Source organism: Daktulosphaira vitifoliae, unplaced genomic scaffold, assembly GCF_025091365.1.
Source record: "Daktulosphaira vitifoliae isolate Bord-2020 unplaced genomic scaffold, ASM2509136v1 Scaffold_4, whole genome shotgun sequence".
In the NCBI taxonomy this organism is placed as follows: domain Eukaryota; kingdom Metazoa; phylum Arthropoda; class Insecta; order Hemiptera; family Phylloxeridae; genus Daktulosphaira; species Daktulosphaira vitifoliae.
In genome coordinates, this window is record NW_026099575.1 from 7,738,172 (window position 1) to 7,763,178 (window position 25,007).

Sequence of the window (25,007 nt, forward strand, 5' to 3'; positions counted from 1 at the left end):
AACGATCGTTTGAAACTATGGATGAATAATTGTCAAACTAATCATTTGGCAGAGACTTTATCCAAAAAAAATAATCTTGTAGTTTGGGCGGATCATTTTGAGGATAAAATGTTTTTGAAAAAGACTACAAAAAAATCGGCTGGTACATGATGCAGTACCTACAATATTTAGTGGTCAGTATTTTTTTTTTTTTTTAATTATTTGTAAAATAATTATTTAGTGTAGTTTAATTATTAAACATTAATTAGTAGTTTACTTTTAAAATAAATTTTTTTCTCAGTTTGTTTTAAATTTAAGATCTAAAATTATAATTTCAGAAAATAAAGAAAAATGGAAATATTTTTTTATTTTATGTGTTTATTATATTATATAAAATAATTGTTAAACAATAAACTCGATTCACTGAAAACAATCCAGGGGTTCTCTTCAACAAATGACTTATCATAACAATAATAATAATAATTAAAAATTAAAATTGTAAAATTTATTATATCTAAAATAATTCAAATTTTATGAAAAATATAATACTACTAACAGTTTTAGTATTATTCATAACAATTTATTATTTAATTTTAGATAACATAATTTTTCAAAGACAGCAGGAAATCATAGAACGTTGTTCAACTTCTGGACCTTCGACTTCCCAATCAGAGAGTGTATCGGTTGATCAAAGTGGTTATGAATCTTCTGCATCATCGAGTGATTCGATCATTCAAACTCCATTATACTTATCAAATAATACTCCAAGGAAGCTGAAATTGAAGACAAAACTACAATTTGAAACACGGAAATTTAAGGAAATGGGTAAGACTATTGCTGATCAACTTTCTAGGTATGACACAGTAGAAAATTATATAAGACTAAGTAAGAAATATTTATCACCTGCATTATTTACAATTGTTAAATCTCACATAAACTTGAAGAACAAGAAAAAAGAAGGATATCGTTATAATAATGAAATTAAACAATTAGCTTTACATATTTATTTTTTAGGTCCGTGAGTGTACAAACTTTTATTAAATTCTTTATCTTTGCCATCTATCTCTACCTTAAAACGTTTAACTTATAAAGTTAAAATTGTGACTGGTATTAATGAAATTATTTTTAATATTCTTTCTTACAAAATTAATCATTTTACTGATGCAGCTAAAGAATGTATTTTATGTCCTGATGAGATGGCTTTAAAATCTAATTTATATTATATGTTACAAAAAGATGAAATTATTGGATTTCATGAATCTAACAAAATTAAAACTTATTCTCCTGTAAAATACTCTTTTGTTTTAATGATAAGAGGCATTAATTTTAATTGGAAACAGCCAATAGCTTATTACATGGTGTCAAGTAGTTGTACGGGATTTGAACTACAAGATATTATTTTTACCATAATTCAAAAACTTTTTCAATTTGGATTAAATGTCAAAGCCTGTGTTACAGATATGGGTTCTAATTTTGTTAGTTTTAGTAATACAGTTAATGTAACTCCAGCCCGTCCTTTTTTTTATGTTGGTGAAAAAAAATTATTTATATTTTGACCCCCCACATTTACTAAAATCAACAAGAAATATGTTTTTTTTGCATAATTTTTCATACAATAATAGTTTAATAGAAAAAAATCATTTAATTTCTTTTTATGAACAAGATTCTAAGTGTAACTTAAAAATGGCCCCTAAATTAACTTATGCTCATATTTTTCCTGGTCCATTTGAAAAAATGAAAGTTTTTTTGGCAGCTCAAGTATTTAGCGAAAGTTTTGCACCAATAAATTACATTTTTCTTCTAAGTGTTCAATAAATTTTATTAGAAATATGGATAAACTTTTTGATATTTTCAATTCTTCTAAACAACCGGCTTCAAAAAATTTCAATCGGCCATTTAAATTAACTTTTGAACAAGATAATCATTTAAAATTAATGTTTAATTTTTTTTCAAATTTAAAAGTAATTGATAAAAAAAGTGGTAATGATGTTACAAATCGTATGAAATTTATAAAAGGTTGGTTAGTTTCCATATCTGGCTTGGACTTACTATGGAAGGGTTTAAAATTGTCCAAACCAACAGTTCAACAAGAAACCTACGTGCTTTACACTGGAAGAATAAACCAAGATTGCCTTGAAAACTTATTTTGTACTTTTCGACAGCAAAATGGAAACAATACAAATCCAACACCTTATCAGTTTTTATATGCCTTTAAAAAAATATTTTTTCTTAATTACTTTCAACATTCAGAAAATGCTGATTGTATTAATGATTTAGATGAAATATTAACTCAAATTCCAATTCAATCAGATTTAGGTGTTAACAAATTTTTTTCAAATAATTCTCCTTTTCAATTTAAGAAACCAACAGCCTTTTCTATTGGACCAGTTGATTACAGAGATTTAGAAATTCCAGATCAAAATTCATTCATTTATGTTTGCGGTTATATTATGAAAAAATGTTTAATTCAACATTCTTGTGAAATATATGTAGAATATGCTAAAACTCAAAATAAATTAGATAATTCATTTTTATTATGTTACTTTAAAGCTTATGAAAACCAAGAAAAATCATTATTCGGAAATTTACAAATGCCTCATGAAGATTTTTATAATTACTTGTATAAATTAGAAACCATTTTTATAGAAAGTTTTCCTATTTTATCTGTCGAAAAAGGAGTTGGTGATAAACTTAAATTACAAATGCTAAATATTATTTATGACCATCCATGTACTAATTTTGACAATGATTATCTTATAAAATTTTTTATTCGTTTCATGATTTATTCTACAATAAAATTTCTAAATAGAAACTTAGTATCCGAAAAAAAACTTAAAAATAGAAAATTAGCAATTCTCCAGCATTCATAAATTAACTTTTTTTCATCAACATATACATTTTTTTAACTATAAATTTTTATTATTATTAAATTTAAAATTAAATTATTTTTCTAGGTGTACAGAATGGTTTTTTTTTACATTGAGGACTGTTTTGTTGGGAAATTCAGAGATACTTAGTCATAATAATATTGTGAACATAATTTTTTATATTATGTATTGTTGTATTATTTTTACCAATATATATTTTTTATTTTTTTATTTATTATGAATTTATTACTAATATATTTTTTTATTCAATAAAATATTAATTTAAATAAATAACATTTGTTGTTCAAATTATTATACGTATTGTATAATAATATTTGATCTTTTACAATTTCCTATAGAGAACAAATAAATAATGTGTAGTTGACTTGATTGATAAATAAATAACAGCAAGTACATCCTAAAAAGATAAAATTTAATTTAGATTGTACATCATAATGATACCAAATGTACTTACCAAAAATTACAGCTTCATATATTATAGATAAGACTAACTAAACGTTGACTAAAAATTTATGAAATAATAAACTACACAAAATTTTAATATTCATACAAATTAAACACAATATTCATAATATCAGACAATATTTAACAAAACACATTTTTATTAAGACTAAACGTTATTTAAAAAAAATAAGTATACGAACAGTTATAATTAATTATTGTTCAAGTATTTAAAATATCATTGATAATTTTTGTAACTGATAGAGGAATTGTACAATATTATTGTAAAATATTTGCACAATAATATGAAATTGTGCAACAGTCTCTACTGCTTTGTCTTCTGCCCAATCAGAGAGCTTGATTTTTTTTCTATTGTTTTCGGCTAAGTGAACTATCTGTTTTCATATAGTATGTGGCTAAGTGAACTATCTGTTTTCATATAGTCTGTGGTTTTTGTCTTGTACTATAATTTCTAATATTAAAATGAGTGAAAATAATAAAAATAGTTCTTCATTTATAAAATCGTTAGCAGTAGGTACTGCTTTATTAGCAGGATCAGGTATAAAAAATTCATTGTATAATTGTATCTATGGTTTTAATTTTTGAACCCTTGTAAAAATTTTAGGAATTGCTTTATACACATATATGAATAATCAATCTACCGGAACAGGTCTGTTATATTATTATTTATAAACATAACTATAAACATTTATGTAAGTATAATTATTATTAGTTTCAAGTGACCTCTCCTCGCAATCGAGTAAAAAAAGTACCAGTCAACAAAGTAGCTCAAACAATAATAAAGTTGAAAGTTCTACTTTGAGTTCAAATGTAACAGAAGTACAAAATACTAATAAATATCAATCTGACACATCAGATACACCTTCAAGAAAATTACTTCCGGGTTGGGACTAGAAATTACAGTTGTTAAAATTATTATTTACTAAAATAATGAATTACTAAAAATTATTGTATCATATTTTATGAATTTATAAAGAAGTTAATTATATTATTTTTAAACTTGATATGTTTAATATTTTATTTTCACTATTAATTAAAAAAAGCTAAAAAAAAATTAGTTTGTCTATAGAGATTTATGTAAGTAATGCCTTATTTTTTAGAATTTATTTTTATTTTTTAACATTCAGTTGAAATAATGTACTGTTTTTTTGTATTTAAAGTATTTATTGTTTTTAAACAGACATATATTTTATAACATACATAACATACAATTCTTGATATATAAATATTGTAGTGAATATCATCTGTATTCATAGATTTTATATATAGTGTTTAAAGTCTATGATTAAATTATAAATAACATTAGATATAATGTCTCTAACACTACTTTATATTAGTAATAACACTGGTCTACAAAATGAAACTTTTTTTAATTATCAGATGACAATTTAATTTTCCAAGCTATTTTGTTGATCTGATTTCAAATTTGCTATCAGATTTTTTCTATTACCTCTAGTATTTGAGAATATATTAATTAATATTTGAAATTAAAATTATTAAATAGGAATTTTATGAGTTTTTATAACATGGTGTTATTTAGTTTAATATGGGCTCAGGAACTTTTATAATTATCATCAAATAGATGCTGCAAATGAAATATTCAGAACTTAATTAATTTTTTAATTATTCAAAAGTAATAAAAAAAACTGGTTAAATTAAAATCTTACAACATATCAGAGGATGAAATAATGACAAAATCCTTCAATATTAATACAACTCTATAATGTTCATTCAAAAATTCAAATATTTATTGAAATTTAATCATATTTGTTTGAATAATAGTTTATATAGGAATTATTAATAAATATATTTTAAATAAATCCAATTTTATTTAACACAAATTCTACTATTACATAAGTAGTATCAATTAGATGTAGTATATGAATTTGAATAATTATTGTATTACATTTATTTTGTAGCATTCATTTTATAAAAAATGTAGGAATGGGTAGTTCGTGAGTGAGTCAACTCAAAAAAATTGACTCTTTTAGGTGAACTGAACGAGCTGAATCAGTGTGCCATAATACTGTTACTCAATGACTCAGTATGGACTACTGAGAATTGAATTTAGTTTAGAATGTCTTATCAATAAATTCTGCATCATGTTAACTTACAGGAGTAGAAGTTCATGGAGCAATATTTGGGTCATCAATCGTCTCTTCTATTACAAAAGTCTTTCTATTTAATAAATTTGATGTATACTTAGATTTAATATGTCTAATTAAATTTGAAGTCAAATAATCTGCTTAAAGTTGAAACAAATCCCAAATAACACTTAATTTACTCATTTTAAAATGATATAAAATACCTTTGTAAATTAAATAAAGTGTTTCAAAATTTTCAATTTTGTGCATAAGATTTACTGTGATCACAGGAAACAGCATTGACTCAATGAGTGAAATTTTAAATAAATGAGACTAGATTATTCATAATATGTCAATTTTTAGAGCAATATTCATTCAATAATAGACCAGTAATAACACGTAAGAAAATTTTGAAATATATGAGATGAGAAACCTATTTTTCTCATTGTATGCACTAAACATTAAACATTGATAATACCTACATTGTATTTGTATACCTAATTCAACACATAAATAAATCTATGTGTTGATGTTAATAATAAAATATAGTTTTTTTAGATTTTAAATTTACTTTTTATTTCAATAATAATTAACAAATTTAAATATAATTAGTAAAAATTGTAAACAATTGAATAGAAAAATATTTAATAAATATCAGATAACTAAATAAATTTCTATTTGTGTAATTATTGTGGGTATGTATTGAGAATTTAAAATTTTAACAAAAGAAAAAAAGGAATCAAACTTGAATGATTAGAAGTTTTAACTTAAAATTAGCTCAACCATCTTATAGGTAAAAATTAGGGTTTGAGGCCCATCATCTCATAAAATTACTAATTATTAATAACCAACTCTACTTTTTCCATTATGTACATACAAATTGAATTCGATTTTCATTTCTTTCGCGCTTTATTTTAATTCCAATATATATAAACAAATAATGAATAAAAAATTATTGATAGCAATATTATATTTCATTTCACAATAGTAGTTAATAAATAATTATTTACAATGAGTAAAATGAATTATTATTCACATTTGTGTAAAACAATAGTTCATTTATATTTCATACTTGATATTAATCTAGTCAAGATAACTATTAAGGCGCATTTATAAGGCACTCTACGAGTATGCCTTGCGAGTTGCAATTTGCGTTCCACAAACTTCTACAACTTACGAGTCAGAATCGCGCCTTTAAAGATTCGACAATTTGGAGTTAACTCATTTGAGTGAACTGATTCAAACACAGATATAGCTAATTGTTTATTATCTATATCTGTGGATTCAAATGAACTGATTCATATCAGTGAGTCAAAAATCCCATCTTTAAAAATATGTGAGACATTCTTCGCCATCAGGCCTTATTATCAATTTTGGAATATTGATAACTTATCTAACTGTTATGTCTACAGCTTAGCGGTCACGTGTTAAGTTTTTTATTTAAAAAAATCTTCAAGTAATCTCATATTTTTTATTAATACCTGAACTTGTCTTTTTGGTGAATTCACTGATGACGCTACAAATTAATTGCAGTGTGTAAATAAAATAAGTTGTCCAGAAAATTAGTAAAGGATATCAGTTATAATGAATATAGTGGAAGGTAATTGTTATTACTATTTGAAAACATAACTATAAAGACCCTAAGTTAATGAATATAAAATTATGCATTCCTTAGAGCGTTGTAAAAAATACCTTTTAATTTATCTTAAATTAAATGGTCCTTTTTAAATAATATTGTGTAAGCTTATAACACATTCTATTTTTTGATAAAGAAAAAATATCAAAATTAAGTCATGAGGAACGTATGATGGCAACTGTAGCAGAAATTATTCAAAAGTTAATAATTGCACAAAAAGAAAATCGTGATGTTAATTTAAATAAATTAAAAACTCAGATATCTTCGAAATATGGATTGAAATCATCTCCACGTTTAGTTGATATTATATCCGCTGTTCCTAATGATGCTAAAAAATTGTTGTACCCTAAACTCAAGGCAAAACCTGTTCGAACTGCTAGTGGAGTGAGTCTTTCATTTGTTTAACTAATCCATACTTAAAATTTTCAAAATATAACTATTTTTTTTATTATAACTTCAATTTGTCAGGTAGCTATTGTAGCGGTAATGTGTAAGCCACATAGATGTCCTCATATAAATTATACTGGCAATATTTGTGTTTATTGTCCTGGAGGCCCTGATTCAGATTTTGAATATTCAACTCAATCATATACAGGTTATGAACCTACTTCAATGAGAGCTATTCGAGCACATTATAATCCATATCTACAGACTCGACACAGAGTTGAACAAGTAAATCTTTTTAATTTGATACATATATTTATAATGTTTATAAGAAAGTTAGTTATTATTAATTATATTATTTTTAATTAATATACTATAATTTCTAAGTTTATAATTACTGATCTATAATTATGCAATTTTAAGTTTTTAGTAGTTTAATTTTATTTCAAAAAATAAGATATTTAAAATAAGATTATAGTCAGTGTTTATAACTATAAACTATGTATAATATGTACTAGCTAAATATAGCTATGGAAATTTTTGTAAAAAAAATTCTTTATAGCATGTTATTTTATTTAGTTAAAACAATTAGGACATAATGTTGATAAAGTGGAGTTCATTGTCATGGGAGGAACTTTTATGAGCTTACCTGAAGATTATCGTGATTATTTTATTAGAAATTTGCATGATGCTTTGTCAGGCCATACAAGCTCTAGTGTAGCAGAAGCAGTCAAGTAAATGAAAAATTTTCAATTTTTAATAGTTAAAAATTATTTCTTATATTTTTATTAAAGATATTCTGAGCGAAGTAATGTAAAGTGCATTGGTATTACAATAGAAACAAGGCCAGATTATTGTTTAAACCGACATTTGACTGATATGTTGAGTTATGGTTGTACCCGTTTAGAAATAGGTGTTCAATCAGTATTTGAAGATGTTGCAAGAGATACAAATAGAGGTCATACTGTTAAAGCTGTTTGTGAAACTTTTAATCTAGCTAAGGACTGTGGTTTTAAAGTTGTATCTCATATGATGCCTGATCTGCCAAATGTGGATTTAGAAAGAGATTTTCAACAATTTAAAGTTAGTTAACCTATTACCATGACTGCTATTATTATTTTCTTTATTTTTTAAAATATTTTTCAGGAATTTTTTGAAAACCCTGATTTTAGGGTTGATGGTTTAAAAATTTATCCTACACTTGTAATGCGAGGTACAGGATTATACGAACTTTGGCGTACTGGAAGATATCGTAGCTACTCACCTTCTGAACTTGTTGATTTGATAGCTCATATTTTAAGTATTATACCCCCATGGACTCGTGTATATCGAGTACAAAGAGATATTCCAATGCCTTTAGTGACGTAAGTATATTGTATGAGTTGTACACTTAAAGAAGTGTAGAGTTTACCCAAACAAGTATTATGGCTTTTAATTTTCTTTCTCATATATTATGATAAAAAAAATATACATTAATTTGTTAATAAAAAGCCAATTAAAAAAAAAATCTTATAAGTTGATTTTAGAATTTATAAAAACATTGTTTTCCTATCTGATAAATAATAATATTTTCTTTGTCTTTATTATTATTACTACTACTGTTACACATGTGCAAAAGAATGCTAGGTGCACCACAAAACAACGTAAATAATTGAAAAAATATATTTTTACAGATTCCGGATGATTGAGTGATCATAGAAACATGATCAACATATCAAATTAAACATAACAAAATTATTTACATCCGTACATGGGTAATTTTGATAATCAAATTTTAAACATATTTATGACAGTTAAAAAATGGATAAACTTTGAAAGGCTATAACTTTATCAAAAATGTTTTATTAAAAATCAACCGTGTACAGATGTAGATAATTTGATCACCTTGTATGTAATAATATTTGTTTCTAAAAATTTATTTTTATAAATATATATATATTTCTATTAAAATATTATGAGCTATAAATTTTATTTTTAAGTTCAGGAGTGGAACATGGTAATTTACGTGAATTAGCATTAGCACGTATGAAAGATCTTAATCTGCAATGTCGTGACGTTCGAACAAGAGAAGTAGGAATTCAAGAAATCCATAACAAAGTTAGACCTTATGAAGTATGTAGTTTTTGAGAACATATTTGTAACATTTTTAATTGTATTTAATTATGTTTTTTAAAATGTATTTAACCTTCAAATTTAAAGCAATCTTATATAAAATATATGTTAATTAAATTAAATTTTGAAGTATTATATTTTTGTATATTGAATGAGAGATAATATTGTAATTTAATCATATATACTTTTCTGAAATGAATAAATCAAAAGGTTTGTAGTAATTCTTACACTATTATAAAATATTAATATTCTAGTGCTCAAAAAAAGTAAACACACTGAATTTCTTAAGAGCTCCATTTAAATTTTTTTGATTACCATATGAGCTCTAATGTAAATTTTAAGCTCTAACTGTAACTAAACTGTAAAATGTTGGAATTTAAAAATTGAATAAATATTAAAAAATAATTATTTTTATATGTTTAAACTCATTTATGCCATAAATATCACTTGTCTCTTTTGTGGACTAGACCTTCAAAATAATAATTGTATCATTCAATACCAATATCATTTTTGTAATAGAGAATTTTAATATACCATTTATAAATTTTTAACAAATAATTTTAACATCAGTTATTGTAAATTCATTTGGTTATAGCATAATTTAGTTTAATATTATTTATATAAATATATCTATTTTCCAAATAAGACCTTCTCTTAATTTTAGATTGAACTAATACGTAGAGATTATGTTGCAAATAATGGATGGGAAACATTTTTATCATATGAAGATCCAGAGCAAGATATTTTAATTGGATTATTACGTTTGCGAAAATGTACAGACTCTTTCAGGTAATTTAAAATGTTTCACATAAAATTTTATATTTTCATTAAGTATTTCAAAATAATATTTCGATCATAAACTGTAGATCAGAATTAAAAGGAAAGGTTTCCATTATAAGAGAATTACATGTGTATGGTAGTGTTGTTCCTGTAAGAGCAAGAGATCCTACTAAATTCCAACACCAAGGCTTTGGTATATTGTTGATGGAGGAAGCTGAGAGAATTGCATTAATAGAACACAAATCTACTAAAATTGCTGTTATATCTGGTTAGATAATTTTTTATAATATATAATACTTTTACTTGATAATTTTCTTAACATATATAAACAATAATAGTAATATAAATAGTGGAAGTTTACTTATGATTTTTTTTTAAATTTTAGGCGTTGGCACTAGAAACTATTACAGGAAACTTGGTTATGAGTTAGATGGACCATACATGTCAAAAATGCTTTAATGACTTTATTTTATTAGTAATGTAAATAATCTTTGATAATTTTGTTTTACAGAAATTTAAAATTTAAATATTATATAACAAAATGTTTTAGTTAAAATAAAATTATAAAAACTTATAAAAGGTTTTATTGTTTCAAACTTCTTGCATTTTTAATTTTATCTAAGTAATAGTGTCTAAATAATAAAATTTAATTATAATTTAAACTAATGTTTTCAAAATTTAACAAATATATTTTATTGAAATTGAAAATGAAAATGAAAAAATAGTCCTTAAATTGAAATATCATATTTATTAAATAGTTTAAACCGTTTTTTGTGTTTTAATCCGATTTAATGTTAAATTAACATAATTATTTAATTCTATCACCAGTCAAAATAATTGTTGGTGATTACAGATTTTCATCTTTAAGTATCAACTATTTAAATAATAATTATTTTTGTGTTAAATAAAAGGAGTTATATATTTTATTGTTAAAATATACACAACAAATTTAAACAATATTTTAAATATTGCACCTTTTAATAATACCTACTTACATTTCAATTTTTTTATAAATTCTTTCTGAGTCATGACAATAATATTTTCCTTGGTTCCTAATAAATTTAACAAATATTAATTTAGTTCTATAATTATGATATGAAGTTGAGATTTACTGAATGTATATATATATATATATAATGTAACTATAATATATTATAGTTATATTTAACTAAAGGGTTCTATAAAAATTTATTTAGTGAGATGTAAATATTCTATCCTTTATTGCAGTTGTTCAAAATATAATTTTTGTTTGCTAGGAGAAAAATGTAATTTGAGACTAAAGTTACAATGATGAAATTCATTATACAAAAAAAAATTTAAGAGCTCGTTCACTGAGCATTGAAAGATTAAGCAGAACTGAATATCCTTTCACTCTATTATATATTATGTTATTAACTTACATTTTATTTAAATGTTCTCCCATAATGACAGGTTTGCTAAGACCGCAAAGACTTTCCGAAAAATCATCCCACATACAGCATGTTAAGACATTGCTATTTCTGATAGAATTCGAAAATAGTTGAACGTTTTTGATTTCATTAGTATCTATTAAAAAAAGAATAAGAGCAGTTGTGATAATATTGTGTATTCAGTGCTAGGGTTTAAAATAAAGAACAGTCACGCATAAGCTTAATGAATGATAATTTTTTTAATTTATTAAAACATTACCCTCTATAACTAATTTTTTACATAACGTTGGGGAAAATGCGTTATATGTTTTTATAGTTTTTCGGTTATACAGAGAGGTATAATAGGAATTGCTTTAGGTATAACCTGCTGAACGACTGAAAATATATATTTTTAAATAATATGAGTTCAAATAATAAAATTCTTGAAAATAACTGACTTTAGGAATTTAATGTTTTATTATTTAGTAACTTTTTGGAAGATTTAAATATATATTATACATTTTTTCTACTGACATATTACCAAAATTATTAAAATAATTTATATTTTAAATTATTAAATGTTCTGTATAATTTTCTAATTTATTTAAATTACAGATAAATAGATAAAAAATTACAAATTATGAAAAATCAAGCAAAAATGTTTTGGTTAGTTATAAACGAACTAAATTTTTAATTAGGATATGTTTATTTAAGGCAACACAATTGTCCAAATAATTTTTTTTATATATGTAATACTAACAAAGAAATTTATTAAGTAGAAGAATTATGTGTCTAGGATACAAAAACTTAGAATTGGAGGTATAAAATTTATATAATGATAGTAAATATTTGAAACTTTTGGCGGTTGATTATTCTTACTACCTGATAATCTAATATTATAACCGATTTAGTATTATAATTCAGTTCAAGAAACGCGGAAATACCCTGTCTCCTAAGTATACTACCAATTATGTAAAAGTTTAATGATTGTCATACGTTTCGATTTATTTGAATCTTCATCTTTATCTGGACTTATTTTTAAGTAAAAGTCGGCTGTTCCAATAGGATTGCCTTGTTCGTACTCGGTAAATGTTTGCACAACATCAACAAACCGTGCACGTGATTTGTTTAAGCAATTGTCTACTACCGACGAATTTTCAACACATGGAGTAATAGGATCAATACCTGGTAATAAAAATATGTAGAACAAAAATATATTAAAAAAATCATTTCTATATTACCAGTTATTCTGCCCACTGTTGGTTCTCCTTGGCTAGTCTTAAGTTTTTCCCCTATTATAGCGGCAATATGGGCTCCCATACTATATCCAATTATGTGGATGTCGTCTACTTTTACCATACCTATTCTTACCATTGTAATAAGCATATCAGCTACCATTTCACCCACCACCCCTGTCACCAATGACGATTTCGGATAATAGTGTTCTTGGTCCAATGCAGTCCAGTCCACTAACAAAATGTTGACTTTATTTTGTCTTGTCTCCATGTAAGCTAAACGTGTAAAGTAATTATAGATTCATCTATAAATTTAAAGGTAAACGAAAACTAACTTGATAAATCCATAAACACATATACACAACATGTACATTACCATTTATTTAAAGTATCTCTTGATATTTCCAATTAGTTATTTATAATATGAAAAATTCACATGATGTTGCGTACCTGGTATAAGAATGTCCTTTAATACATTATTGTCCGAACTCCATCCGTTAATGAGTACTTTAAGTGGTAAATTCTTATCATATTTTCTTGCTACTTCAGGTAGATTTTCAATTATTACTTCGTCCGGATTTAAGTATGTACTGAGCCGAAAAAATATGAAATTAAATAATTTATTTTTTAAGAATATTTTATTATTAATTATTTTTATATCATAGACTCTACTAATACCGATCGTTCATTAAAAACATGTCAACACCATGACTAATGGAATATGCAGAGAATATGCTGTGATCATCTTCAGCTTCAAGAAATTCATTAATTCCTATCATGTATCTTAAAAACGACCAAATTGGTTCTGTATCAAAGCTCTAAAAGTAAAAATAATTTTAATATGCGATTTATTATAAAACGAAATATAAATACAATATATTATAATTTAATATTTTTCACAATTTATAGAAATATACATACAATTTGAATAAAAGTTGCTCGATAATCGGTGGCTGGTGGAAGAGCACATGTCGTGGACACGAAGGAAAAAAATATTATAGTTATAATGTTCATAATTATAAATAACGTGGTTGAATATTTTAGATGCTGTTGAAAAATAAATCATTTAAAATAAAAACAGAAATTTAGTGTGAATATACTTACTGACCGATAAGCTTATAAATAATTTAAATTAATAAGAATAAAGTATTAAATTATTTAATTAATGCTAGTGTACAAAATTTCATATTAATTTTGTCATAAAGACTTCTAAAATGTACCTAGTTAATACATTTAGTTGGTATCATAATTTAATTTTCAGAGCATATTTTTATAAAAGTAAACACAAGTGTCTGCATGTTTATATTTTTGAGAAGGTTCTAGATAATAATTTTCGAACTTAGTGTTAAAATATAAAGATTGCTCCGCGAAATAATACATTGTTAAATAATAATATGATTAAACTTGAAAATTTCAGAATTTAAAAATTAATTCAGTTTATAAACAAATATTACTTATTGATTTGTGAGTTATTTAAAATAAAAACATCTAATTATTTTTTATAAAAAATATATTTTCTTGGACACTGAAACATTGTTCTAGGTTAAATTAAAATTTATTGACAATGAATAACATTTTATTGTTTTATTTATAAGTCACTATTAATTGGTTAAATTTACAATATTTTACATGACTAATCGATTTTGATTTTTCTTCCTTTTGTTCTTACATATTCAGTTCTATAAGGTAATAAAGTTTTTCTTCTATTGATGATAATACTATTAAATAACAACATTTTTAATTTATTTTTTCATACATATTTTTATTTTTTACTAGTCTATAGTGTGAAATTAATAATTTTTTCTAACTGTAGTTAGCAAAAATTATTACATATAATTATATTATATTAATATTATATACATATTTATATATTACACCAATATATTGGTATATTTTTTTTTAATTTATTGAAAATAATTTGGTAAAAATGTATCCAATTAATATTCAGTAGAAAATTTTCTGAAGCATTTTAAATTTTAAATTTCCATGAGTTTATTTAATGGTATCAAAATTTGAAATATGTATTGAAAAAACACATTCTATTTTCGTTAACTATTGGTGTTACATGACCGTAATAGATATGGAAATTTTTCGATGAAACTTATTTTCATTTCAATTACGCTCATTTTAAAGTTTATTAACTTTTAAATAATTTTCATGAAAAAAATTCAATAACACTCACCTGTATTTAAAATAAAAATATGCTTTACACTTATCATTTTCTTACTTAGATAGACCAACATTTAATACTTTAAAATAAAAATGAAAATATTCAAATTTTTATAAACTTTAAAGTTCTGTAGATCTTTAAATACGAAACATTAATAAGATCATTTTTCTTAGAATTTACTTTAAAAAATTATTACCATGATTTTTTTTTAGATTTTTCACAAATTCTTGATGATATTTTTACAGTCTCAAAGTATAATAATTGTTGAAATTAAAAAAAATAATTATTGGGTGACTGCTATAAAAGTAGTGAGAATTATTTTTTATACTTAAAGACAGTGTAGTAATTAAGAGTTAAGAGAATAGGCTAATAGAAAAAAAATATATATAATTATAATATACAGGATTAATGAATTAAGGATAAAACGATAATATTCTTGGGAAATATTGAAAATATTGTTTGATTCAAATACTCTACAACATTTTCCTTTTTATGACACTACTCTCTAAATCAATGGTCTTCAACCGGTGAGTCGCGACAAATTTTTGGGTTGCATAAGCTTTATAATTGGGTCGCGATAAGTCTTTTTTTTTAAATAAAAATTTAATTTATAAAATTATATTAGGTAAAAATATTATACACTAGTATGATTCTACGTAGTAAGATATTGAGATATCAATATACAAATTAATATACATGAAGACATGACAACGTTATTTTGAAAACATCAAAAAGAAACAGACTTGTTACTGAAGATGATTTACGGATAACTCATAGTCAAATTTTATTATTTAATAGTGGCATAGGTTGTCGCAGACTATGGAGTAATAAAAATATTCCAATTCTGTATTAATGCTGCATTATGGAAAATCAAACTATAACTAATTCTTGTTATTTCTGCGATATCCATAAATAATGTATTTTATAAATTGTAAGAGACCACCGTAATTTGATAACCACGAAAGGTACAAAAGATATAACCGATCACGTTGTATTAACTAATGATTAGTTGATCTTGGTTTTGTGTTTAAAATAAAATGAGAAAAAAAAGGTATCAGCTAGTGTGCTTTTAAAAAAATACGTTTTAGAATTTGGATCTGAAATTTTGTCCACAGACGGTCATGTCTTAAATTGTGTGTGATAAAGATAAAATTTGAACAAAAATATAAAATATCTCAACACTTAAAAACTGATAAACATATTAAAAGTGTCGAGCGTCATGAAAAATATGCACAGAATAAAGCTCAATCGCATTTAATCAGCCAAAATTCAAAATTTCAATATGGTTTCTGCCAATATTTTGTTAAAAAAATTTCTAATAATATATTTAGAACATTTTTAGAGAAGTATACTGGTAATAGTATTCCAATGGAATAAGCATTACGAAAAGGTTATATTGACGACATTTTTAATATTACTATGAATAAACTGAAAATTGAAATCCAACAAAACAAAATTTGGAAAACATGTGATGTTGAAGGGCAGGTTTATAACCAGACAGTATCAAAAAAAACCCAGCACAGGGGGGTCGCGGCATAGTTGGATCAAGTATAATGATATCTGACAGTGATTAAAATCACTATAAAAAAAAAACGCTTCGATGCAAATCTTTAGATAGTGTTTAATTTTAAAAAATTGGTGGATTATTCCAAAAGCTACATAATCTGCTAGTTCCTTATTAATATCCTGATTAAGATAAAGTATGTCGAATGAAAAAGGGATTATTAAAAAATATTATTTCTCATAAAAAAATTATGTTGATCCATACACTTTTCAATAAGTTATAGCATTATAAAGTTAAAAATAAAAAAAAAAACCCAGCACAGGGGGGTCGCGGCACAGTGGTGACGTGGCATAGTTGGATCAAGTATAATGATATCTGACAGTGATTAAAATCACTATCAAAATAAAACGCTTCGATGCAAATCTTTAGTAAGTGTTTAATTTTAAAAAATTGGTGGATTATTCCAAAAGCTACATGATCTACTATTTCCTTACTAATATCCTGATGAAGATAAAATATGTCGAATGAAAAAGAGATATAAATATTATTTCTCATAAAAAAATAGTGTTCATCCATACACTGTTCAATAAGTTATAGTCAAAGGCGTAAAGCATTTGAGTAAATCGAAGCGTTTATTTTTGATAGTGATTTTAATCACTGTCAGATATCATAATACTTGATCTAACTATGCCACGTCACCACTGTGCCGCGACCCCCTGTGCTGGGTTTTTTTTTTTTTTTTTAAATTAAAGTATATTACATAAGCTTTATTTTAAGATATATATAAAAGTGTCAGACCTTCCGGAACATTTTCAAAAGTTAAGTTGAAAAAGTTAATTTTTTGTGAAAAAGTTGTCATTTTAAATCCCCCCCTGTGGGCAGGTTAAGGGTCAGATTTACAAAAAAAATATACCAAATGATAAGTAAAGACATCAAGCATCTATATAAAAAAAAATTATATTGATATGTTCATTTTTGAAAAAGTTAGAGCATTATTAAGTTAAAAATATAAAAAAAAATTATTTTACAAAAATCGTAATTTTTTATTAACTTTGATGTCAACTTTCACCACGAAGACAAGTCCAGAGGTCAAATTTTTTTTTTTCAAATTAAAGTATATTACATAAGCTTTATTTTAAGATATATATAAAAGTGTCAGACCTTCCGGAACATTTTCAAAAGTTAAGTTGAAAAAGTTAATTTTTTATGAAAAGGTTGTCTTTTTAAATCCCCCCCTGTGGGCAGATAAAGGGTCAAATTTACAAAAAAAAATATGTCAAATGATAAGTAAAGACATCAAGCATCTATAAAAAAAAAAAATTATATTGATATATTCATTTTTGGAAATGTTATGGCACATTTTAGTAAAAAAAATTGAAAAAATTTCGAAAATTAGCGATTTTTAAATTTGTAATTTTTTTGGAGATTTCCCCCATTTACGGCGAACGGGGGAATTTTTTTCAATTTTTAAGGGTAATGTCTTCGACTAGATACGATTTGTGATCTTTTGACGTATCGTTGAAAGAAATCCGTTCGGTGAGAGCTGAGAAAAAGCGGTAACATACAAAAAAAAAAAAAAAAAAACACATCATAGTAAAATCAATACCTTCTCAGCTTCGCATCGAAGCTAAAAGTAAACATACGTATAGTGAAACCAAGTTTAGAAGCCAATTTGGCTTATATAAAAAGTAATTTTGAAATTTTTACCAAAGCCATTATTGAACTATAAAAAAATGATGTTTAACTATGTGATTCACTAGCAGTGGTTCAAAATGTACAACATAAATATTCTACATTAAAAGGTAATCACGGGAAACCAATTATTACTAAACAAAATAAAGTTTTTGAAAAAAATCATGCCTATTGAAAAAAATACTCTATGGTGAAGATGGCAGTGAACTTACATTACTTCAGCAATTTTCCCAAAGACTATTCAAGTGATGACATAGATTACTTTAAATATGCGCCAATTACATCGAGTTGATGTCGAGTGCACATTGTCAGCTTATAAAACGATACTGTCGAACAATAAGCAATATATTTAAGGTTTACATTTGAAAACCTTGGAAAACACTTAATTATTAATTGCAATAATGACGGTAAGGAACATTTTTAAGTAACACATATTTTTTTGATAAAATAAATAAATTGTTTTTCAACTATTATTTAAAATGGTGATACTTCTAAACCTGTCCCAGCGGGTATATGAGAGATTTTAAGATGCTGTTCAATATTTAAGACCATTGTGATCTACATTTCTTTGTACTGTAATGGCAGACAATATTTTTGTGTTTCGAAGGATACAACAAAATTCAAATTTTGATCATGAAATTTAAAATTAATATTTTCAGCAATTTTTTGTCCAAAACTTTCACGAGATCTTTTAATTTATGATCGGTTTATAACATATATGCTAGGATCTTATGATAAAGCATCCAAATACGCAGTAAGTAAAGGCATCCCTATCACTTTACATGCATTAAGTGTGGCAGACAATCTAGATGTTAGAAGTTCTTTTCTGCTACTTTTACTTGTTGACCAGGCACTAGTGAAAGATGAATCGGATGAAGAACTTGAATGTTTTTCTAAATTAAATAGTTTTTTTTCTCTTTACTAATTTTGCTAAGTTCATATATACTACCTACATACAACTGGGGCAGTCTCAGTTTGTCGAAGTTGTAAGATATCAATATCCTGAATCTCCATTATATTGAATGCATTTGCATGAGCAATATCAAATAAATCTTCCATTTAATCTACAAAATTTTGTTCCCTTTTTCTGAATAAGTCACTATTCCTTGTTTTATTTTTTCTAAATTTCTTAGTTCTACGTGTAATATTTTTAATTTTCTCATAATATTAGTTGAATCTTTTGTGGGTATATGAACTTTTTTCCAGAATAGTAGAAAATCATTCTTTAACAACCACTACACGCGCTTTTATGCAAATTCAATTTTGCAATTCTTAAATTATAATATAACATATGCTTAAACAATTTTTATAGAGGGAAATTTACTTTCAGTAATTTGATAGTTCATAGGTCTTAATAGATAAACTTGGTTTCGTGGTATATTTAGGCAATTACATAAAAAATAAAAGTAGCTATTCACTATACTATTATTTAAATAAAACTAAAAACTTGATACAATAATAAGTAGTAAAGAATATGTTTACCTGCATAAATAAGAACCATCCTTATATAATAATATATTATATGATACTTAAGGCAGGTATCTAGGTATACATTTTACAATGAATATATTGTTACACTGATTTCCTAAGAGTTTTGCGCAGTCAACATAACTACATTTAGTTGTAAAACAATCAATACTCTTATCTTATGTCAGTAATAAAAATTGTATTCAATAAAAGTTTAATCATATACAAAAATACATAAATAAATAATTTAATAAATTAAATACTCTTGATGTTATTAAAATTAAAAATCTTTAACATGAAAATTTAGGGGTAGGAACTAGAAATCATCATCTGATCTTGTTCTTGTTGCACCCCGTACCAAGTTGTTGATATGCTATTGAAAATCCAATGTCTCTTTCTTTTACAGTAACACTATCCGTGTGGAAACGAATAACAATTGGACCAGAAGCATATGCTAAAAGAATTATTTTATTCAGATCGATATGATTTAATTATTTTAATTATATATTATATTAACTATACAATGATATAAAGTCGATATGACTTTATCATTGTACAATGATTAATAAATAAGCAGATGGAGTTATTTTTATTTAATCGAGTAATTAACTTTTACTATTCTTAGTACGCTTTTAATATAAATTAGACTGAAGTGAATGTTTATAGTTTAATAGTATCTTACATGATAAACAGGTCTTGGTACTTCAAGCATTTATAAATTTGTTTTAGTCATTCCAAGTACATTGAAGCAGAGCTGTTAATTTTTAGGCCTAGCCCGGCTTACTTAATTTTTTACTTGGATTGACCCAGCCCATCAAATTTTTTACTATATAATATAATAATAATAATAACAAATCCGAAAAAACTAAAAATGTCATGATAATAAATAATAAAATAGTCATAAAGTTTTATCCCGTATAATATTCACTAAGAATTGCATATTTATATTATTAAATTTCCTTCAATTTTTTTTATATCGAGCTATGAGAGCTCGGTTTTATTAAGTTAGTACTTTTATAATTTTTGAATCAATTTAGATTTAGCACGTTTACATATACACACACAAAAATCTAGCGTGGCTAGGTAATTGTTCATTGGACACTTATTAGCTTATAATCCGGGTCATCTAAATTTTTATGTACACTCAAGCTCAGCCCAGATGAATTATTTTTTAAACCCAGTCCAAATTTTTTTTGTTACAAGCTTGGCTCATGCAGAACTCTAATATCCAGTATTTATATTTCTTAACACTAAAATATGTATATTTATTATGAATATAATCATGGGGGGCGTGGTAAGATCACTTACCCTATAAAAAAGTGTTACTTTGGTATCTATGATTAATTTTCATGAAGTTGGGTGTTTTATAAGTGCCACAAACAAATTTATAAATTCCCGAGCCCTAGTGATTACTTACTTGTTACAGGAGTGGCAATAGTATTATTATCTTGTGCGCCCAAAGGATCATTGACTTTAATTTTTTCTGCAAATTCTTGGATGGCTAATCCAGACAAACTACGCCCACAGAATTTTTCAGCAGTTGGTGTGTATACTTCGGCATTACCACTAGCAGCTAAAACTTCTTCACCTATGTCCAACATACCACCTGGTATGTGTAGATAATCGTGGGTGACTAAATCGCAGCTTACTTCTCCTGCTCGTCCAATTCCTTCTTCAAGAGATGAACCTACAAAATTGATATAAAAATCTTAGATAAATTATAAATATAAAACAAATAAACATTTTCAAGTAACTAGAGCATTTTTAGAAAATGGGTAAAAATTATTTTGAATTTTCGTTAAAAAATAAGTTCCGAGCTATTGTAAATTTAATAGTATTTACCTTCCAGTGAGTTAATTCCAAATGTAGAGCCAGGAACCTGTTGAAATTCGACCCGACAAGTGTTAACGGACCGTTTAATGCATATCGCATAATCTAAACCTGACTGGTACATGCCTCCTGCGTAGTTGAAACTCTGTATGGTGCCACTAAGACTAGTATGGTATTGCAGGCATCCGGTAGGAGCTAACAAAATCAATTTTATTAAATCAGAATCATAATAATTAAACAAAAGAAGATGTGACAACGAAAACTTTAGGTACATAATAGACTCATTAAACTCTTAAAATTAATACTTTATTAATTAATTATACTTTTCAAAGACTATTAATTTATTTTAGATAAGCTCATAACATGTATCCGGAATCGTCAATGTATTTTCTTCAATACCTCTCGCTTAAAGCTTTATTAAAAATATCTTGTTGTTCGTAAATTTGAATAAAAACTAATAGTGACCTACATTTTTTTCAATCTAGTTTGAAATCGTAAAAGATAATGTATTTTGATTGAAGAAACAGCTCAATTGAAACAATCCGGAACAATTGTAAATTTCTTAATAAGGTAATTTATAGTTAAAATATTGCTATACTGGAGTGTACTAAGACATAATTTATTATAAAATAAAAATTATGAAAGACGTAAGTATTATATACCTCCACACTATTCATTAATCACTAATTTATAGCTACACCGATCACAATCCTCCTAATTCATTTTAGGATATTTGCTTAGAATTTTTTTATTTAACTATCCTATTTTAAATAATTTTAATTTAATTTAGACAATTAATTTAAAAAAAGGGAGGTTAAATTTTATAATAAGGGCTTATATTTGGTAACTTTGATTTTACTATTTGACCTTACCTCATATTATCTACTCGTTTATTTGTGATTACTTATATTAATTGATGTACAAATAATAAATAAATAAATAATTTGTTAACTGAAGAGTATTTACCCACAGATTGAGGATCTGCAAGACAATCGATTTGGGTAATTCTAACTTTCCACGAGTACCTGGATGATTGTGATGTCATCATCATTAAGGAAACAGATGATCCTCCAGCTTTTGGGTCTACCGGAAAGTATACTGAAAACAAAAATGATCACACGTGTATTAAAATTTAATTAAAAAATATAAATATGTAAGTTGTTTTTCGAAATACCTGAAAATTAATTTTGGGGATGATTCTAATTCCAAAAAATAAATAAATTTAAAGCCTAAAATTGTTTGATATTATCCGTCAATTATTCTAAAGATATATGAGGTTAATAAATTGTTTCTCTGATAGGGATTTTTTCTATACGTATAAGTTTATATATTGCAAAATGATGAATATAATTTATTTAGTCTCTATCAAACGATTATATAATAATAATATAAAGATTAAGCCTTATTGGCTTCAATGTTTATTTTACCATAAAATATTTAGCATATTATGTGTACCATTATTATTATTGCTATATGAAATTTCTTTATTTACTTTTAACAAAAATTACTTACGATGCTGTCCAGTGTTGTTTCCACAAAGCTCAGTTATGCCAATACCATTAGGTAAAGTGGTAGAGACAATCAATCTATCTTGACGGCAACTTCCCAAATACTTATGTGGTCCACGAAGAGAAAACTCTTCTAAATCCAAGCTATATTTGATAGAAATTTAGCTTTAAAATGTATAGAGTATGCATATAAAATTAAAATCAATTTTACCGCAATTGGCATACGTTTCTGTTTTTAATATCTACACGGAAATCACAGAAAGATGAATCCCAATCTTCATTAGGATAGTTAGGGTTGACAAAGTATGATACTGGATCATCAGTAGCATTGTGACAGCTTTTTTCTATTTATAAAAAAAATAGCCTACATTAAATTTATTTATTTTAATGTGTAAATTATATAAAAATTAATCTAAAATTAATTTCTATTTACTGTATTTAAAATGAAATTTTATTGTTAATATTTAGTTCAGTTATTGGGATGAAATAGTACTACTATTTCGTTATGACATCATACTTAACCATTTAAAATTATTAAAATATATTGAAAAAACTCCTTAGTAAATTCAACACACTCTTTATCAATATATGTCTAATAATATTTTTGTTAGATAAATATTACGTTTTTTTTTAAATAATTAAGCCTCTTTTTTTGTGTTAACGAATTATTTGTTAATTTAATAAAATTTTATATTCTTCTAACAAACATACTGGTTAAATCAACAAAATTATTACATTAATATGGTTAATAAAAACTTGATACGGGTTATTATTGCTAAAAAGCTATGTATTTTTATCTAAAAGTAAAAAATGAAATATTATTCTTTTACAAAATTTTTAATTTATAAATTCATAAAAAAAATTTAATTAAATTTAATATTATAATAATTGCCTTGTATAGCGCTTCGACAACAATCCTTAATATTTGCTGGACATTTTTCTTTACATTTTTCTCTCTTTTCAGATATTGTTGCACTTTTAGCACCTCCTACATCAGCTACAACAGCTCTCGTCTTATCATCGTCAGATAATTGAGTTGATTTGTTATTAGCATGTTTAGCCATTGGTACGTTATCAGAGGATGTTCTTACAACAGTTCTCATTGATGCTGCATTGATGGATTTACTCAACAAATCTGGTTTAAATATATTCTGATGTAACAGGTCTGAAATTATATCGTGTTCTTGTTTGTTTAAGTCGAAAGCCTCGTCAACTAAAATGAATTTAATGAAAAAGACTTTTCCAGATAAAACGAATCTTTAAAATCTTCAAAAAGTTATTTAAATACTTTTTAGTATATGAAATTGTAGAAATCAAAGACAAGAACTACGGCGAATCATAACTAATGCGTTAAAAAAAATATTTTATGAGATAACTAGAATTTTTTGTTGACTATTTGAAACCTTCCTCCAAAAAATATCGAAATGTAATTTCGTGGAATTTTGTTCAATGAAAAATAGGTTAACTTGGAGTATTTAAAATTTAATAAGGCATAGGTGCTTTCCGTACTTACTTTTTTCATTTTTTGACTCATCCATTTTCGTGCTAATGCAAGAGCACACTGCTAGCACCACCAATAAAAAAACTTTACTGAAAAACATTATTTTTGGAGCTTCGGTGCTCAACCGTCAAATAAACAAATACATCTGAACGTTTCCGGCAAATAAAGTCATCTTATATACAACGACCCAAATATGTGTACACTATTCGTCAGCGATTTTTAATTAATCGTTGTTATTATGCTGCGCTTTGAACACCTATAGCGACGCTCAAAGGATCATTAAACTTTTCTTTTTCCAAACCGTTAAAAATCAATTGTTTAAAAAGATTATTGTGTGCGAAACAGTTTGTCGTCGACACACTGCATCCGATATGTAGGAAATGATTT

The 25,007-nt window shown here is 25.2% G+C and overlaps 5 protein-coding genes and 1 long non-coding RNA gene across 9 annotated transcripts; 4 read left to right on the forward strand and 2 right to left on the reverse strand.

Moving 5' to 3' along the window:
• Positions 1–511: 511 nt before the first annotated feature.
• On the forward strand, positions 512–3,145 carry LOC126906365 (uncharacterized). Its single transcript, XM_050686946.1, has 2 exons — positions 512–804; positions 2,934–3,145. The coding sequence occupies exons 1-2, from the start codon at positions 513–515 to the stop codon at positions 2,960–2,962; spliced, it is 321 nt and encodes a 106-aa protein (XP_050542903.1). The 5' UTR covers position 512; the 3' UTR covers positions 2,963–3,145.
• Positions 3,146–3,678: 533 nt separating this feature from the next.
• LOC126906366 (uncharacterized) lies at positions 3,679–7,013 on the forward strand. The gene is made up of 3 exons (XM_050686947.1): positions 3,679–3,867; positions 3,934–3,978; positions 4,042–7,013. The coding sequence occupies exons 1-3, from the start codon at positions 3,792–3,794 to the stop codon at positions 4,221–4,223; spliced, it is 303 nt and encodes a 100-aa protein (XP_050542904.1). The 5' UTR covers positions 3,679–3,791; the 3' UTR covers positions 4,224–7,013.
• Positions 6,868–10,921, forward strand: LOC126906348 (elongator complex protein 3). The gene is made up of 10 exons (XM_050686916.1): positions 6,868–7,013; positions 7,186–7,433; positions 7,518–7,721; positions 8,013–8,167; positions 8,228–8,516; positions 8,580–8,797; positions 9,413–9,545; positions 10,210–10,334; positions 10,412–10,593; positions 10,711–10,921. Exons 1-10 carry the CDS (start codon positions 6,998–7,000, stop codon positions 10,782–10,784), a joined length of 1,644 nt encoding a protein of 547 aa, XP_050542873.1. The 5' UTR covers positions 6,868–6,997; the 3' UTR covers positions 10,785–10,921.
• Positions 10,922–11,053: 132 nt separating this feature from the next.
• On the reverse strand, positions 11,054–14,189 carry LOC126906352 (hepatic triacylglycerol lipase-like). 2 transcript variants are annotated; one of them, XM_050686926.1, is made up of 8 exons: positions 14,057–14,189; positions 13,870–13,995; positions 13,627–13,766; positions 13,399–13,538; positions 12,955–13,224; positions 12,710–12,898; positions 11,726–11,870; positions 11,054–11,377 (listed from the first exon to the last, which is right to left on the reverse strand). In XM_050686926.1, the coding sequence occupies exons 2-8, from the start codon at positions 13,960–13,962 to the stop codon at positions 11,317–11,319; spliced, it is 1,038 nt and encodes a 345-aa protein (XP_050542883.1). In that variant the 5' UTR covers positions 13,963–13,995; positions 14,057–14,189; the 3' UTR covers positions 11,054–11,316. The 2 variants fall into 2 exon arrangements, with proteins under 2 accessions (XP_050542883.1, XP_050542884.1); XM_050686927.1 differs by having other exon boundaries at positions 14,053–14,182.
• A 5,898-nt stretch (positions 14,190–20,087) lies between these two features.
• On the reverse strand, positions 20,088–24,763 carry LOC126904383 (uncharacterized). 3 transcript variants are annotated; one of them, XM_050683386.1, is made up of 8 exons: positions 24,633–24,763; positions 24,012–24,254; positions 23,331–23,463; positions 23,124–23,263; positions 22,578–22,709; positions 21,624–21,806; positions 21,199–21,468; positions 20,088–20,235 (listed from the first exon to the last, which is right to left on the reverse strand). In XM_050683386.1, exons 1-8 carry the CDS (start codon positions 24,718–24,720, stop codon positions 20,108–20,110), a joined length of 1,317 nt encoding a protein of 438 aa, XP_050539343.1. In that variant the 5' UTR covers positions 24,721–24,763; the 3' UTR covers positions 20,088–20,107. The 3 variants fall into 3 exon arrangements, with proteins under 3 accessions (XP_050539343.1, XP_050539342.1, XP_050539341.1); XM_050683385.1 differs by having other exon boundaries at positions 24,012–24,284; positions 24,633–24,757; XM_050683384.1 differs by having other exon boundaries at positions 24,012–24,332; positions 24,633–24,747.
• LOC126904384 (uncharacterized) lies at positions 21,733–24,201 on the forward strand. The gene is made up of 4 exons (XR_007703736.1): positions 21,733–21,879; positions 21,962–22,181; positions 22,584–22,764; positions 24,084–24,201. It is a non-coding gene; the product is annotated as an uncharacterized LOC126904384 (long non-coding RNA).
• Positions 24,764–25,007: the final 244 nt, after the last annotated feature.

Excerpts from the sequence above, each read along its gene's own strand:
- LOC126906365 (XM_050686946.1), top strand. The coding sequence starts at position 513 with ATGAAAAATATAATACTACTAACAGTTTTAGTATTATTCATAACAATT. Across the intron at positions 805-2,933 it reads ACGGAAATTTAAGGAAATGG|GTGTACAGAATGGTTTTTTT; the intron begins GTAAGACTATTG and ends TTATTTTTCTAG.
- LOC126906352 (XM_050686926.1), bottom strand. The coding sequence starts at position 13,962 with ATGAACATTATAACTATAATATTTTTTTCCTTCGTGTCCACGACATGT. Across the intron at positions 13,539-13,626 it reads ATGTTTTTAATGAACGATCG|TACATACTTAAATCCGGACG; the intron begins GTATTAGTAGAG and ends TTTTCGGCTCAG. Across the intron at positions 13,225-13,398 it reads AAAGGACATTCTTATACCAG|CTTACATGGAGACAAGACAA; the intron begins GTACGCAACATC and ends TTACACGTTTAG.
- LOC126904383 (XM_050683384.1), bottom strand. The coding sequence starts at position 24,720 with ATGTTTTTCAGTAAAGTTTTTTTATTGGTGGTGCTAGCAGTGTGCTCT. Across the intron at positions 22,710-23,123 it reads AAACAACACTGGACAGCATC|TATACTTTCCGGTAGACCCA; the intron begins GTAAGTAATTTT and ends TTTTGTTTTCAG. Across the intron at positions 21,807-22,577 it reads TGCAGATCCTCAATCTGTGG|CTCCTACCGGATGCCTGCAA; the intron begins GTAAATACTCTT and ends TGATTTTGTTAG.
- LOC126906366 (XM_050686947.1), top strand. The coding sequence starts at position 3,792 with ATGAGTGAAAATAATAAAAATAGTTCTTCATTTATAAAATCGTTAGCA. Across the intron at positions 3,868-3,933 it reads TGCTTTATTAGCAGGATCAG|GAATTGCTTTATACACATAT; the intron begins GTATAAAAAATT and ends TAAAAATTTTAG. Across the intron at positions 3,979-4,041 it reads TAATCAATCTACCGGAACAG|TTTCAAGTGACCTCTCCTCG; the intron begins GTCTGTTATATT and ends AATTATTATTAG.
- LOC126906348 (XM_050686916.1), top strand. Across the intron at positions 8,168-8,227 it reads AGTGTAGCAGAAGCAGTCAA|ATATTCTGAGCGAAGTAATG; the intron begins GTAAATGAAAAA and ends TTTTTATTAAAG. Across the intron at positions 9,546-10,209 it reads ACAAAGTTAGACCTTATGAA|ATTGAACTAATACGTAGAGA; the intron begins GTATGTAGTTTT and ends TCTTAATTTTAG.